Source organism: Hyperolius riggenbachi, chromosome 2 (genome assembly GCF_040937935.1).
Source record: "Hyperolius riggenbachi isolate aHypRig1 chromosome 2, aHypRig1.pri, whole genome shotgun sequence".
Taxonomy (NCBI): Eukaryota; Metazoa; Chordata; class Amphibia; order Anura; family Hyperoliidae; genus Hyperolius; species Hyperolius riggenbachi.
This window is the reverse complement of record NC_090647.1, coordinates 478,362,681-478,380,146: the sequence shown is the minus strand read 5'-3', so window position 1 is coordinate 478,380,146 and position 17,466 is coordinate 478,362,681. Positions and strand designations below refer to the sequence as shown.

The 17,466-nt window shown below is 45.4% G+C and overlaps 1 protein-coding gene across 6 annotated transcripts in view; it reads left to right on the top strand.

Annotated features, from left to right (window-relative positions):
* MYO1C (myosin IC) overlaps nt 1-3,792 on the top strand; it is a 236,580-nt gene extending 232,788 nt beyond the window's left edge. For all 6 annotated transcript variants that reach the window (XM_068270286.1, XM_068270282.1, XM_068270280.1 and 3 more), the window contains exon 32: nt 496-3,792. In XM_068270286.1, coding sequence (XP_068126387.1) covers nt 496-522 — 27 coding nt within the window. In that variant the 3' untranslated portion in view covers nt 523-3,792. The remainder of the gene's footprint in view (nt 1-495) is intronic.
* The last annotated feature ends 13,674 nt before the right edge of the window (nt 3,793-17,466 follow it).

Genomic DNA, 17,466 nt, shown 5'->3' with positions numbered 1-17,466 from the left:
CTAAGGCATGTATGTCAAACCGGTCCTACGAGGGCCGAGATCCTCACACATTTTTTATACAGCTCAAATGAATTGATGGGTCTGAATCAGGAAAGGTGTGGTCCATCAGGTAGAACACATTCCTTTCTTTCTCAGTCCATCCTAAACACCGGCATGGATCTGGCCCTCCAGGCCTAGAGTTCGACACGTGTGCAAATCAGATTTAGAATCTAAGGGTACAATGGTTAATTTGCATATATTCAGCAGTGGTGCCTGGGAGACATCTCAAGCTCACTCCAACCTGAATTATCGCAAATTCCTTCTGTTTTAAGAAAGCAAACTTTTGTTTTTCTTAGCACTTTAGTAAGGGGGCTTTTAGGACCATTGTAGTCCCTTACACACTCCAATGAGTTCTGCTTCACCATGAGCTTTCTGGTTAGTCTGTACCTATAGAGTACAAAGTAATTCTTAAAAATAGTTAAAGTACTTTACTTGTCCTTTCTTTCTTTTTTAAAGGTTGCTCCGCGGCTGAATTCCCGATGATGACCCCTCCAACCTACTAGGAATCTGTTCTACAACCAAACTGACAGCTTCACGTACATCCATTTCCTCCACACATTGGACAATACCTCCTTACTTGTAATACTTCTCGACTCTGCTTTTATATTTTATAGTTACCAAAGACCTGCGCTGCTTATAAAAAAGGAAAAAAAAAGAAATTATTTTATATATTTGTGAAATTCAGATATTTTATTTTTAACTTGCTTTTGCACAAGCTCCCACACTAGTAATTGTCTTTACTGCAAGTTCCTTAGCACATGGCTGGCACGGGTTGGCCAAATATGGTGACCAACCCACCTTACCTTTGTGCATATTCAAGCTAAATGTGGAAGGCATACTAGGAATCTTTCCTCTATTTTACTGTTTCTGCCATTGAGGCCTTTAACACTTTGCAGACGTAGTCCATGAAGGGGTATAAATCAGATTTCAGAAGAAAAAAATGTGTTAATATTGGTCTGCACTAAACACTTATTTATGCAATTTTATTTCATTCTGATACATCGAGGAATGGTAGGGGAGCTTTTTTAGAAATTTTTTTTTCCTTATCTTAAATATATGCCTTATTTTAATGTTGTTAAAATCCAAAAGCCATATGTACATGAGCTGACATATAGTGTATTTTGTAATACGAACAAAAGGAATCTACATGTTGATGCTTGACTATTAGAGCAGATGAAAACTTAAACCGTTGGTCTACTTTGAACCGCTATGCAAGCATTAAATAAGGGCTAGAAGAGACGTATATTTGCCTGTCCTCAGTAGACATTAGCTCCCTTGACGCTCCATTTTAGAATAGTTTACATTTAGTGCAGGCATCGTGACATGAAAGCAAAAGAGGACTCAACATTGGTACCCATAGTGCACAGTTACTGCAGGCTTGAGGGGTTAACAATCACATGACCTGCATTTGGAGTGCCAGGAAATAAGCCTGTTATGTCTAGTACCTCCTTAATTGTTCAAAGCAGAACTAACAAGTTTAAGTCTACATCAATAAATTGGGGAGTGAAGTGTCAACCTGAGCACTACAGACCTCCTGTATGAAAGGCTGTAAGGGAAGAACCGTGCAATGTTCATAGCAGCCAATCTGGTTTCATACACTATAAACATATGAGAGGCTACATCATTTTGGATGCTGAGGTTAGCTTAGCTCTTCATACATGAGGTCCTCAATCTGGCATGTCCATTGTAAGAGCACATGTTTTATAAGTGTAAGAAGTTCTCAGATGTGCAATATATATATATAAATATAATGTGTAGGGCACCTTAACTAACTGTTTATTACAATAGGAAAAAAAGAACCCTAACCTGCTCTCACGTCTCGTTTCCAGCTTACCGCCTGTCTGGTCACTCTGTTCAGTCATAGATGTTTAGCTTTCCCTGGCAAAGGGTTCACCTACTGGGCATTGTTAATAATTTGTTACTGGTAGATGTCTGTGTCTTAATCACCAGTTTCTGACTGTTATCTAACCGTTAGACTATCAGCAAGTGGCAGCCAGTATGTAGGGAGTCGTTAATCCATACGGATAGGATACGTTGTCCAGGAACCAGTGATGTCATTGAGACAGGAGGTCCTGCTCCTCTGTATGTTTAAGGAAGTGGATTTGATGTTTTACGGAGATCCATTAAAGGTGCCCATTAATCAACGGGACAATATTTTCCTCAGATGAGCGCATTTGATCAGATTTGCGGGATCCTAAGTAATCATAAGGTACCTGTTGTTTGTTCCCATAAACGGGTCGATTAAGGTGCTTTCTCTTTTCAGATACGATTGTAAAAGCCAATATTTCCATCAAGAGAAATTCTGTATTCCAATAGACTATAGAATCGTTTCATCTTGATTTTCTCCACATGCTGCGTGGTTTTCTGTACAATTAAATCGTAAACATCTGATTGAGTGATCTTATTTGAGGAAAATATTGTAGTGTTAATGGGCTCCTTAAAGGACAATGGCCACGAAAAAATTAAAATACACGTAAACACATCAGAAGTATACTTTTTCCAGAGTAAAATGAGCTATAAATTACTTTTTTTTCCTATGTTGCTGTCACTTACCGCAGTTAGTGGAAATGTGAAGGAACTTCTGTTCACTAAGTGCTTTTGAAAATAAACCCCCTGAGAATCCCTCAGTCCAAACCTGTCAGTTATATCACATTTCTTCTAGCTACTGTAAGTGACAGCAACATAGGAGAGAAGTAATTTATAGAACATTTTACTCTAGGAGAAATGTACTTTTTATTAATGTGTTTTCATGCATTTTCCTATTTTTAACGACTGTGATCCTTTTATGAATGGAAGATGGCAGGATATATTTTGTGTAAGGCAATGTTTCTTTTTATGTATAGTTTCTGCAGTAACTCACGAAGGGACCGTAAGGAATACAGTCATGCGTTTTATCTCTTTTAGCTGTTAGAGCTAATAGGTGCTAAAAGCACTCATGGTCTTAAAGTATATTATTTTACATTATCTGGTGGGCTGCAACACATGTAATGGTCTTATTAGACTGCTGTTAACAGGATAATCAGCATCCACTTATGTTACTTAGGACAGTCTTTGAAACCATCAGCAGATCGTCCTCTTGTGCATTGACCATTAGGAGTTTTCTGTTTTGTACAGCTGTTTCTCATGCTTTCAAACTGCATATTGTTTTACCTGTTTTACTATTTTGTTTGTTAAAAAAAATTGTTACATAGCTTGTCAACCAAAGTATGAATCCAATACACTGCCATGTTCACAAGAACCACAACTCCCACCTTCATAACACTGTAAGATGGATAGAAAGCTTTGTTGTACCAGTGTTTTACCTTGCTATTCCTCAGATTTATGTCCTCCTTTTTTATATTGTTAATGAAGACACTATTGATGAGGTAGTCGTTTTTTTTTTTTTTTTTCTCAGAAAACGTACAGTTTATCTTTTTATTTGAACTGAATCATCACCTGACAACCATGGTAGCAGCCACTCCCAGCCAAACATTGAGCCAGGAACAAGTGGCAGTACAAACCCGTGATATTTTCTTTCCTGCTGCCTCACATTCACCGTTTCCTGGGAGACGGGTAGAATATAGAGTCTTACCATTATTGTGTGATATGAGAAATTGCTGCTTTTGTTTGTCAGGGATGTGTCCAGTTTACATGAGGCGTGACCAGCCAGATCTTATGCCTGTCCTGTCAGTAGGTGTACCAGTTCAGAGGAAACGGCTTAACACCCGTGATTGCATTTGTGCCTTTCCACCAATAAATCTGCTGTTAATTAAACATGTCTTGTGTGTTTGTTTTTAACCTGACTTAAAGTAACATTACCTTCTGTGAACTGCAAGTCCCGCCTCCTCATATAGACACATGGTTTCTATTGCCGTTGTAGGGATGCTGGGAAATGTCTACCATGTTTTTGTTGTACTTTCTTTGGGTGTCACATGGTCACATCTTATTGACTCACCTACTGGGTTAATTCACTGAGTGAGGGCCCTTTTCCACCTGCAATCGCTAGCGTTCACGCTGAACGCTAGCGATTGCTGAATCGCAAAACCGGCGATTCCCCCGACGTTTGCGGCCGCGATTTTGCTATGCTATGCACTGCATAGCAAAATCGCGGCAATTATCGCTCCGCCGCGCGTTCGCGTTCCCCGCAAAAACGAATCGCGGTAGTGGAAATGACCTACCGCGATTCCCATGTTAAAAAGCAAACCGTAGCGATTGTAAAATCGCTAGCGGTTTGCGGTTTTGCGATTCAGCATCGCAAACGACGCTAGTGGAAAAGGGCCCTGAATCAGATTGCTTAACTGTAGTACTGTGGGAAACGCATTTGGTCCATCATAGAGCTATTCTGTCCAACACTTTAGTTTTATGTACGGTTTATATTCATTAAACATCCAGATTGTTTTCAAAATTATGAATTTAGTGTATTTCCAGCCACAGCAGTGACCAAGGCTGGATTTATACTTTTTGTACCCCTAGGCCAAATAAGTTGTGGCTTCTCTTTTCTGTACCGCCTCCTCTTCCATGTGAACCAGCCCCTCTTTCATGTATAGCTCCCCTAGCTTCCTTTTTCATGTGTTCATCCCCATTTCAGCCTCCTCTTTCCTATATAGCAGCCCCTCTTTCATGCTCATGTTCCCCATTGTGCTGTAGCTGCCCAAGGCCTGTGCCTTTGAGGCCTTTCAAGAAATCAGGCAGTGACTCGTGTGGCTGGACTGAAGTCTAGTAGTCTATTACATGTAATTGTTTTAACTGGATCCCGCAGTGGTATGAGAAATATTGTGAACTGTTCCCCAAGACAGTGCCATCCAGTGCCATGTCTCTTGCAGGTTCACCACTCTTGTCGCACACTTCCAGATCCAACAAGAATACAAAAGCTTGCTGTGCTGAAGCATCCACCCAGGAACACCCAAATGAAGTAAAAATGGCCTTCCACAATCCTGGGATCGTTTTTTTTTTTTTTTTTTTTTTTTTTTGGTTTTTCTTTCTTTTTTTTTTTTTTTTTTTTTATTACCTGGTCCATGCTGAGAAACTGCAGTGCCAACAGGATTGTGGGTAGTTTTTTTTGTTTTTGTTTTTTTTGCTGTAAGCCTGTTATCTAGGTGATGTTTGCTGTGGGAGGGATAGTAATTTGTAAAACAAGCAGTAAATTAAAGGTAGCCATACATCAAGCGATGATGGGCAGATTCGACCAAGAGACTAATCAATTTCTGCATGATCGACCTGCGGTGTATGGGCAGCCGACAGATCTCTCTCTAATCATATTCGATTAGAGAGAGATCTATTGGCTGCCCATACACCGCAGGCCAATTCCCAATCATGCTGAAATCCATCCAGAATCCCCATAGCACATAGTGGAAAACACATGCGATTCTGCTAAGTGTGACCCTGGCCTTAGGCTGAATTCACAGTGGTCACTTGCATAACGCACGTGTTATGAGTGTGGACTGCAATTGGAGATTATCGATGAATTGCAAATATTTGAGTTCATGCAGATTTATGTACATTTTATGCAAATATATGCAGCTTGAAAATGGACCAATCAATTTAAACCTGGGTGTGATTTGATTGTTCAATTTTCAAGCTGCATATACAGTATTTGCATAAAAATGTACACAAGTCTGCATGAGCTCGGAAATATTTGCATCTCACTGATCATTTCTAACTGCAATGGAGACTGGACATACACTAAAATACAAAGCCTGCAAGCATCAGCTTTGATCAGTTACAATGCAGTACTGTGAACAGACCCATAGAATTGTGTGGGCAGTGAGTTGACACGCAGAATTCTTCTGCAAAGCAACTGGGCACTGTGAATTAGCCCTTAAACTTTACTTAACCTAACACAAAACACACAATGTGAACAAGCACTCATTGTCACTGATGGGTCACAGAGTACTGGCTTAACCCCTTGCTTGCTAAGCACGTACCTAGTACGCTCTGACAGTATGCTCTACTGCCAAAAACATACCTAGTATGTTTTTTGGCATTCCTCCTCCACCCTGGAAGAAGTGTGTGTGTGTGGGGGGGGGGCTGGCATCATTCCTCAAAAAGAAAAGATGCTGGGTCTCCACCTGGATTTAGGGCCTGTCGGCCTGTTTATTGCAAGTGTCACAGTGCAAAGCACAACATTTCGACCGCAATGGTCTTTCTCAAGTGCTTTCTGAAGCACTTGAGAAAGACCATTACGGTCGAAATGTTGTGCTTTGCACTGTGACACTTGCAATAAACAGGCCGACAGGCCCTAAATCCAGGTGGAGACCCAGCATCTTTTTTCTGTGGAAGTTACCCTGTGGTGGATGAGGGGATAAGCTGGTCGACTCCCTGGTGCATCAAGTTTGGGGTAGTAGTGTTGGGATTTCTCTATTACGGCTGGCATCATTCCTCCCCATGGGCCTTCTCCAGTGCCCCCCCCCCCCCCCCCCCTGCAAAGTTGGAGCAGCAGTGCATAAATAACTCGCTCACTCTATGGGATTTGTCCTCTCCAGCAGCCGTCTCCTATCTACTTCCTTATTCCCTGTATGACACGTGATTACGCGTCATACAGAGATTGGGTGGCCAGAAAGGAGCCTGCTGTCGAAGGGGACGCATCGTATAGAGTGAGTTAATTACACACTGCACCGCTGCTCCAGCTCTGCGAGGGGGGGGGGGGGGGGGATGATGGCCTTCCTCCACCAGTGTCACTAGGGTGGCCATCCGTCCGGATTTAGGCCGGACAGTCCGGTTTTTGGACTGCTTGTCCTCTGTCCGGCGCAAGCCAAGGAAGGGCAGCCAGATGTCCTTGTTTTTGGGCTGTGTGGAGGGAGAGAGCGCAGAGAAGAGGGAGCGGTGGGAAAGGGGGGACATCTCCCCCCCCCCCCTTTCCTCACCTTTGGACTCCCCCTTCCTCGCTGTACCCTCTAGAACTAAAGTTTTGTGGTGACTGGCAGCGGGCGGGACTTACCTCTGCCTCGCTCCAAGCGCTGCGTAGTGACGTCAGGTTCATGAGTTATTTGAGCCTGTTCTTTCTTGTGAGTGTAATGATCCGACTCATCCACTGAGCCAAATCAGTTCAGTGGATGAGACAGGAACTGCAGCTGCAGTTCCTGTCTCATCCACTGAACTGATTCGGTTCAGTGGATGAGTTGGATCACAGGAAAGAACCGGCTCAAATGACTCATGAACCGGGCATCACTAGTACTGCTTCGCAGTGGAAGGAGGCAGGTAGGTCCCACCCGCTGCCAGCCACCCCAAAACTTTAGTTCTAGAGGGGAGAACAAGGAAGGGGGAGCCCAAAGGTGAGGAAAGGGGGAGGAGATGTCCTCCCTTTCACACTGCTGTACCTACCGCTCTCCCTTCACTGAGCTCGCCCCTCCTGCCTGGGGACACTTGGCTAACTATTCTGGGGACACCTATAGACCTGGCTACATATACTGGGGACACCTATAGACCTAGCTATATATACTGGGGACACTATACAACTGGCTATCTGTACTGGAGACACCTATACACTTGGCTAACTATTCTAGGTGAACATAAAGACCTGGCTACAAATACTGGGAACACCTATAGACCTGCCTAACTATTCTGGGGACACCTAAAAACCTGGCCATCTGTACCGGAGACATCTATAGACCTGGCTAACTACTCTGGGGACACCCAAAGACCTGGCTACCTATTCTGGGGACATTATACACCTGGGTACCTATTCTGGGGACAACTATACTCATGACTACTTATACTGGGGACACCTATAGACCTGGCTACCTATGCTGGGGGTACCTATTTTGGGGTAACTGCTGTCAGATTATCTGTATTTATGGGGAACCGGTACCAAATACCCCCCAATGAAAGCTTAGTTTGTCTTGAAAAAAACGATATATAGATCATTTAAGTGGCAAGAGTACAGATGAAGTTATTGCTGATTAAAAAGGGACACCGCTAAAGCGTCAAAACTGCTCTGGTCCATTAGGGAAAAACGAGGCCTGGATGCGAAGTGGTTAAAAAAAAAAAAAAAACACAAGAAAAATATTTTATTTTTTATTTCACTTTTTTAAACCTATTTCACTCAAATGTTGTGTTATCTCCAGAAAAAGTACAACATTTTGTTTCAGCATAGACTCTGAAGTCTCCCTAAAATGAGGTTTTTAATTTAACCCATTCGCATTCCGTCGTTTTCACTTGAGCAATGTTCACCTCCCATTGATTAGCCTATAACTTTATCACTACTTATCACAATGAACTCATCTATATCTTGTTTTTTCCGCCACCAATTAGGCTTTCTTTGGGGGGTACATTTTGCTAAGAGCCACTTTACTGTAAATGCATTTTAACAGGGAGAATAAGAAAAAAACTGAAAAAAATCATTATTTCTCAGTTTTCAGCCATTATAGTTTTAAAATAATACATGCCTCCATAATTAAAACTCACGTATTGTATTTGCCCGTATGTCCCGGTTATTACACCGTTAAAATTATGTCCCTATCACAATGTATGGCGACAATATTTTATTTGGAAATAAAGGTGCATTTTTTCCGTTTTGCATCTATCACTATTTACAAGTTTAAAATAAAAAAAAATATAGAAATATTTCATCTTTACATTATTTAAAAAGTTCAGACCCTTAGGTAAATATTTACATGTTTTTTTTTTTATTGTAATGTTTTTTTGTTTTTTTTTTATATTAAACATTTTATTTGAGTATTTTTGGGAGGGTGGGATGTAAACCATAGTTTTATAATGTAATTGTGTGTTTTTGGCCACAAGATGGCGGCCATAAGTTTGTTTACATGACGTCACTCTAAGCGTAACACACGCTTAGAGTGACGCATGGGGGAGGCAACAGCCAGAAAAAGCGCAGCTTCCGAGAGAAGCTGTCGCTTTTTCAGCAAGGGAGAGGAATCGGTGATCGGGCACCATAGCCCGATTCACTGATTGCCTGGCTAACGAACCACGGGCCGGGAGCGCGCATGGTTCCTGGACGTAGTTTCTACGTCCAGAAACCAAAATAGGTTAAAAACCTCATTACCATTATTGTCCGACCTAAAACACTGCATCCCCGCGGCTGAAAACCCCCTTGATCACCCCAAACTCACGGGGTACACGCAATCAACTTCCGCATAGGGGCAGCGCAGCTCTGCCTCTATGCGCGTCAATCAGCGCCGGATCGCCGCCTCTCCCCCGCCCCTCTGTCTTCCTTCACTGAGAGGGGCGGGGGAGAGGCAGAGATACGCGCTGATTGACGCGCATAGAGGCGGCAGCAAAATCCACGACCAAGAAAGTCGTGGATTTTGCTGCCCTGTACCCCCGTGAGTTTGGGGTGATCGAGGGTGTTTTCAGCCGCGGGGATGCAGCGTTTTAGGTCAGACAATAATGGTAATGAGGTTTTTAAAATAACCTAATTTTAGGGAGACTTTAGAGTTTCTTTAAGCCCAATTCATTATGGAAAAAAACAGTATGCAATATTTCCTATTTCATGTAGGTTTTCTTGTCAAAAATCCTAAGTAAATTTAATGAGTGACGAATGCCTAAAAACTGCTTGGCAGTAGATGTTCGTGTTTAGGACAAATCTGCTGGCAGGGAAAGGGTTAATCGATAAGCCGGTCCAACAACACATGTACCCGAAGGACAGCGCTTCTGAAGCCAGCAAGCTATTTAGGGCCTCTGAAGTCAGGGATTGCAGCGCTCACAACTTTTCTCTCAGTGCAGTATTAAAAATGATGATCTAGTTTTTACACCCGACTCTTTTACCTAAAATTGGGCCTGTATGTAGACTTACCCTGATGTATTGTAATATTAAGTCACGAAGCATGAAATGTCTAGGTTGCATCTGATATTTTCCCCCCTGTCCATTCAAAAAATGTTGCATATATCACAGATAACCTTAGACACTTCAAAAAGAGCCTTCTGTTATCTGCCGTGAGAACCCTGTCTATTCCACAGCACATAAAAAAATCATACACAGCAGTGTGATATGAAGAACAGTAAATAAAGGCCTACTGAAGATGGCTACTCCCATCATGTTTGTTGTAATAAGAGTGCCATCTGTTGGAGAAATGGTAACAATATTCTGTTTATCCAATTCAGTGATGGACTGTAGTTTAGAACACGAGGCAGGAAGCTTTTTGGATGAGAGAGCCATAAACGCCACATATTTAAAAATGTATTTTCCTGAGAGCCATACAATATGTTTCGAACTGGGAAAGAGCACATGCGCAGCAGAGGGCTCATGTCCCTGTCGCCATGGTGATGTGTATACAATTGATCCGCCGAGCAGCGGAAGTGTCAGACACGTCTTCAGTTCAGCTTCTCTTGGATTTCAGCAACACCAGTAATTTCCCCGAGAGCCAGACAGGAGAAATACTGACTAAGGGCTGAGACACATCAGAAAAGCTCCCCAAACGCTAGAGGTTTCAAAAGCTCTTCCCAATGTAATGCTATGGGTTTGTTTTTTTTTACAAAACCTCATCGCTCCAGTGTGCATAGACACATAGGATAACATTAGCAGGAGGTTTCAAAAACTCAAAACGCTCAGAAAAACTCCTCTGGTGTGGCCCAGGCCTAACAGCTTGTACAATTAGCTAGCTGACTTGGGTTTGATTCACTTTGTAGGACGAGATCCCCACACTTTGGCCCAATAGGCTGCCTGTCAAGTGACAAGCAGCCTATTGGGCCAATCAAAGTGCAGGGATCTCATCCTACAAAGTCACTGGACCTGACAGGGTCCAGAGTAGGACAATTGGAGCAGCCGTTAGTTTTGAAGAGTGTAAGTTAGTAGTGCAGCAGTAGCGTGCCTACTTTGAAAATGTTACTTGCGCTGCTGCACTAAGCTGCTCTGCTTGAGCAGTGTAGCTTAGTGAATCAACCCCTACTGATTTGTCTGAGCCAGATGTAGCCATCTAACGAGCCACATCTAGCTCCCGAGCCATAAGTTCCCTACCCCTGGTTTAGAACATACATAAACAGCCAATGGGCATCCTGCTTAAAGAGAGTCTGAAGCCTTCTAAAAATCCTCTTTTTATTTGACATTTATCTTCAGCAATATCAGCAGTGCTAAAACGCCACATTCCTGTGGCAGAACAATGTTATTAAACCCCCCAAATACCGGGGCAAAATTCCATGACTTTCCTTAGCGCTGTAGCTCTGCCTCCATTAGTGTCAATCACAGCTGATCTCCGCCTCTCCCCACCCTTCTCAGTGAAAGAAGCCTGGGAGAGGCGGTGATCAGCGGGAATTGACGTGAGTAGAGGCAGAGCTACTGCACAAAGCTCTGCCTCTACCAGAAAGCGCTCCCCACATTTTGCCCCGGGGATTTGGGGGGTTTAATGACATCGTTCTGCCACGGGAATGTTGCGTTTTAGCACTATTGATATTGCTGAAGATAAATGTCAAATAAAAAGGATTTTTAGAAGGCTTCAGACTCTCTTTAAAGCCAGGTACACACATTTGATTGGCCAATTTTACCACATCCATGCAGTATGTGGGCCAACAGACTTTGAATACTATGAAGAGATTATTTAGGTAAGCTCTTATACCACATTTAGGTGGTAAAATTGGGTAATTGTTAGCCAATCAAAATTGGATGTGTGTACCATACTTTAGGCTCCTTTCATACCAAGTCCGTTGAGTACGGCTACAGTGGATAGTATTGTACTCTTTACCGCCCAAAACAACTGTCACCAAAAGCTCCCCCCCCCCTTTCGAATAGGTAGCGCGATGACCCCTCCCCCCTTCCCTCCAGTATAAGTAGCCAGATGACCCTTCCCCCTATTCCCTCTAGCATAGGTAGCCTGATGGCCCCTCCCCCTTCCCTCCAGTATAGGTAGCCAGATGACTCCCTTAATTCCTCCTTTTCCCACCCCCTTTAAGTATAGGTAGCCAGCTCGCCTTCACACCGCAGCAGCCATCAGTGTCACTCATTTACTCCAGTTGCAAAAGCTTCCTCTTCCTTTCCATCGTCAATGCTGCCCAAGTCCATAGGCGCCGGTCACAAGATGGCTGCTGCACAGACAGCTAGCAGCAGGGTACTGCGGTCAGGCGCTCGTCTGATCTCCCTGCATTGTAGCATTTGCAAGCTTGCAAATGCTGCACCAGTTTAGCCTGCTGCTTTAATGCCCTTGCTCCTGTGGTGCTCTAGGCCATGGCCTAAATCCGGCCCTGTGCCTATGGGGCTTTCACATCAAGTACAGCATGGCAGGTTCTGACACAGTACATGCTGTGCTTTAATCCGGAAATGCGTGCGATTAACTACTATTGTATAGTTGAATTGCACGTCTAACAGGCGGTACGTTTTTTCAGCCGTATCCCAACACAACTTGCGCAGTGTAAAAGGGCCCTTACGCAGTACGCAGTTTAACCTCCCTGGCGGTAAGCCCGAGCGGAGCTCGGGCTATGCCGTGCAGGAGGATTTCTCAGGCCCTGCTGGTCCGATTTGCACACTTTTTTTTGCAACACACAGCTAGCCGCTGCCACTTGCCACGCTGGGCCCCCCCCCCCCAGACCCCGTGCGCTGCCTGGCCAATCAGTGCCAGGCAGCGCTGAGGGGTAGATCGGGACTCCCGATGACGTCATGCCACCCGTCGCCATGGCGACGGGGGAAGCCCTCCAGGAAATCCCGTTCTCTGAACGGGATTTCCTGATCGGAGATCGCCGGAGGCGATCGAAGAGGGCGGGGAGATGCCGCTGCACAGCGGCTATTATGTAGTGAGCCCTGGGCTCGCTACATGATTTAAAAAAAAAAAAAAAAAACTACTCTGCTGCCCCCTGGCGGTTTTTAATAGACCGCCAGGGAGGTTAAGTGGCTGCGTCCGCATGAGGCATTTTTTTATGTTAGCTAGCACAAGGCTAGCTATGTTGCCCAAGTCCCCTGGCACCTCTCAGACTCTAACCCCCCCCCCTCCCCCCCCCCCCCCCCCCCCGATCGCCGCCGGCAACACTTACCCGTCCGCGATCCCGCAAGAGCCGCAGCTTCCCAATTAGCATGACGTCATGCGCAATTCCGATCCCCCCATAGCAAAGCCGGGTGCTGATTGGGAGGCTGCGCCATCGCGGGATCCCTGGGGGGAATGTATACCGGAGGTGATCGAGGGAAATCGGAGGGGACGGAGGGACTTGGGCAGCATAGTTAGCTAGCAACAGGGTCGGACTGGGACACTGGGGGCCCACCAAAGAAATTTCAACCTGGGCCCCACACATCCCATGATTGCAGTGAAAAAAAGGGTGTGACCATGCATCGGAAGGTGGGCATGGTCATGATGTATTCTAGACAGGGCCAAATGTACATGATCTTAGCAGCATTGTAATTCAGAGACACTGCTGCCCAGCAAAGCTGTGCATAGAGTCCCCTCCTTCAAAATTATGTCCTACTTTGCAGAGGTTGCGACCGCAAAGGTTGCGACCGCATCGGGGCCCTTGGGCCAAAGGGGCCCCGATGGGCACTCACTCAACTACAATATTAGCTTTCTGTCGGTCCTGTGCTCATAATAATCACTTCTATAGATACTTTGAACAGTGGTAATCATTAGCAAGCTATTTCCCATCCCCTTCTTGCACCTCTGACACTGTAGTTGCCATTGGCAGGTTTTGGTGCGTCATATCAATTTTTATGTATAGAGTGCTGGGGGGGGGGGGGGGGGGGGCGCTACAGCTCCTTAGCTATGCCACTGCCTCAGCATGAGTGATTACAGCACTAAGATAATTTTTGTGCTGCAGGCAGCAATTGGAGCTCTGTCAGACAAAGAGGGGGGGCCCACCAAACACCTGGAGGCAGGGCCCACCGAGGAAAAAAACTTGTACTACTGTGGCCCAGTCCGACCCTGGCTAGCATAGTGCTAGCTTAACAATATTTAAGACATTTTATTTTAGAAAAAATCCTCCCGGGGTGATGCGATCCCCTGCAGCGGCTAGCCCGACACTGTGTTGGGCTTACTGCCAGGGAGGTTAATGACTACAATTTACAATGCAAAAAGGACAGGAAGTCCATTCAAAGAGAGGTTTCTCACCAGGTGTAAAGTATGTTTGGCAGTTTTTGAATTCCCTCATGAATACTGCTAGGACCTGCCTTGATTTTTGATGCTAGTGTAGTGTGTCTAACTGTGCTGGTCTTCATATTGGAGGTGGCATAATGTTGCAGCAGGGGAGAGGCAGGGCATGAAGCTCACTTTTGGCCCACAGTATCGCACTGTTTACTCTGTAACAAAAATATATGCTTCAGTGGCTTTATTTTATGGCTATGCTGTCATTTGTGGATTTAAAGGACACCTGAAGTGAGAGGGATATGGAGGCTGAAATTTATTTTCTGTTAACCACTTCCCGACCGCCGTATATACAAATGGCGGCCGGGAAGTGCACCCCGCAAGGACCGCCGTATAGACAAATGGCGGCGGTCCTTGTAGGGGCATGGGCGGAGCGATTGCGTCATCAGTGACGCGATCCTCCGCCTGGCGCCGCTCACCCGCCGCAACATCCCGCCGGCCATACGGAAGCGCCGGCGGGATGTTAACCCGACGATCGCCGCATACAAAGTGTATAATACACTTTGTAATGTTTGCAAAGTGTATTATACAGGCTGCCTCCTGCCCTGGTGGTCCCAGTGTTCGAGGGACCACCAGGGCAGGCTGCAGCCACCCTAGTCTGCACCAAGCACACTGATTTCCCCCCCCCTGCCCCAGATCGCCCACAGCACCCATCAGACCCCCCCCTGCCCACCCCCCAGACCCCTGTTTGCACCCAATCACCCCCCTAATCACCCATCAATCACTCCCTGTCACTATCTGTCAACGCTATTTTTTTTTTTATCCCCCCCCCTGCCCCCTGCTCCCTCCTGATCACCCCCCACCCCTCAGATTCTCCCCAGACCCCCCCCCCACCCCATGTACTGTATGCATCTATCCCCCCTGATCACCTGTCAATCACCTGTCAATCACCCATCAATCGCCCCCTGGCACTGCCACCCATCAATCAGCCCCTAACCTGCCCCTTGCGGGCAATCTGATCACCCACCCACACCAATAGATCGCCCGCAGATCCGACATCGGATCACCACCCAAGCGCAGCGTTTACATCTATTCTCTCCTCTAAACACCCACTAATTACCCATCAATCACCCACCAATCACCCCCCTATCACCACCTGTCACTGTTACCCATCAGATCAGACCCTAATCTGCCCCTTGCGGGCACCCAATCACCCGCCTACACGCTCAGATTGCCCTCAGACCCCCCCCCTTATCAATTCGCCAGTGCAATATTTACATCTGTTCTCCCCTGTAATAACCCACTGATTACCTGTCAATCACCTGTCAATCACCCATCAATCACCCCCTGTCACTGCCACCCATCAATCACCCCCTGTCACTGCCACCCATCAATCACCCGCTGTCACTGCCACCCATCAATCAGCCCCTAACCTGCCCCTTGCGGGCAATCTGATCACCCACCCACACCATTAGATCGCCCGCAGATCCGACGTCCGATCACCTCCCAAGTGCAGTGTTTACATCTGTTCTCTACCCTAAACACCCACTAATTACCCATCAATCACCCCCTGTCACTGCTACCTATCAGATTACCCCTATCTGCCCCTAGGGCACTCAATCACCCGCCCACACCCTCAGAATGCTCTCAGACCCCAGCCCTGATCACCTCGCCAGTGCATTGCTTGCATCTATTCCCCCCTCTAATCACACCTTGAGACACCCATCAATCACCTCCTGTCACCCCCTAACACACCTACCCATCAGATCAGGCCCTAATTTGCCCCGTGTGGGCTCCTGATCACTCGGCCAAACCCTCAGATCCCCCTCAGACCCCCTTCCGATCACCTCCCCAGTGCATTGATTGCATCTATTTTCCCCTCTAACCACCCCCTGAGACACCCATCAATCACCTCCTGTCACCCCCCTAGCACTCCTATCCATCAGATCAGGCCCAATACAACCTGTCATCTAAAAGGCCACCCTGCTTATGACCGGTTCCACAAAATTCGCCCCCTCATAGACCACCTGTCATCAAAATTTGCAGATGCTTATACCCCTGAACAGTCATTTTGAGACATTTGGTTTCCAGACTACTCACGGTTTTGGGCCCGTAAAATGCCAGGGCGGTATAGGAACCCCACAAGTGACCCCATTTTAGAAAAAAAGACACCCCAAGGTATTCTGTTAGGTGTATGACGAGTTCATAGAAGATTTTATTTTTTGTCAAAAGTTAGCGGAAATTGATTTTTATTGGGTTTTTTTCACAAAGTGTCATTTTTCACTAACTTGTGACAAAAAATAAAATCTTCTATGAACTCGCCATACACCTAACGGAATACCTTGGGGTGTCTTCTTTCTAAAATGGGGTCACTTGTGGGGTTCCTATACTGCCCTGGCATTTTAGGGGCCGTAAACCGCGAGGAGTAGTCTAGAAAACAAATGCCTCAAAATGACCTGTGAATAGGACGTTGGGCCCCTTAGCGCACCTAGGCTGCAAAAAAGTGTCACACATGTGGTACCGTCGTACTCAGGAAAAGTAGTATAATGTGTTTTGGGGTGTATTTTTACACATACCCATGCTGGGTGGGAGAAATTTCTATGTAAATGGACAATTGTGTGTAAAAAAAATCAAACAATTGTCATTTACAGAGATATTTCTCCCACTTAGCATGGGTATGTGTAAAAATACACCCCAAAACACATTATACTACTTCTCCTGAGTACGGCGGTACCACATGTGTGGCACTTTTTTACACCCTAAGTACGCTAAGGGGTCCAAAGTCCAATGAGTACCTTTAGGATTTCACAGGTCATTTTGCAACATTTGGTTTCAAGACTACTCCTCACGGTTTAGGGCCCCTAAAATGCCAGGGCAGTATAGGAACACCACAAATGACCCCATTCTAGAAAGAAGACACCCAAAGGTATTCCGTTAGGAGTATGGTAAGTTCATAGAAGATTTTATTTTTTGTCCCAAGTTAGCGGAAAATGACACTTTGTGAAAAAAAACAATTAATATCAATTTCCGCTAACTTGTGACAAAAAATAAAATCTTCTATGAATTCGCCATACTACTAACGGAATACCTTGGGGTGTCTTCTTTCTAAAATGGGGTCATTAGTGGGGTTCCTATACTGCCCTGGCATTTTAGGGGCCCTAAACCGTGAGGAGTAGTCTTGAAACAAAAATGACCTGTGAAATCCTAAAGGTACTCATTGGACTTTGGGCCCCTTAGCGCAGTTAGGGTGCAAAAAAGTGCCACACATGTGGTATCGCCGTACTCGGGAGAAGTAGTACAATGTGTTTTGGGGTGTATTTTTACACATACCCATGCTGGGTGGGAGAAATACCGCTGTAAATGGACAATTGTGTGTAAAAAAATCAAAAGATTGTCATTTACAGAGGTATTTCTCCCACCCAGCATGGGTATGTGTAAAAATACACCCCAAAACACGTTGTACTACTTCTCCCGAGTATGGCGATACCACATGTGTGGCACT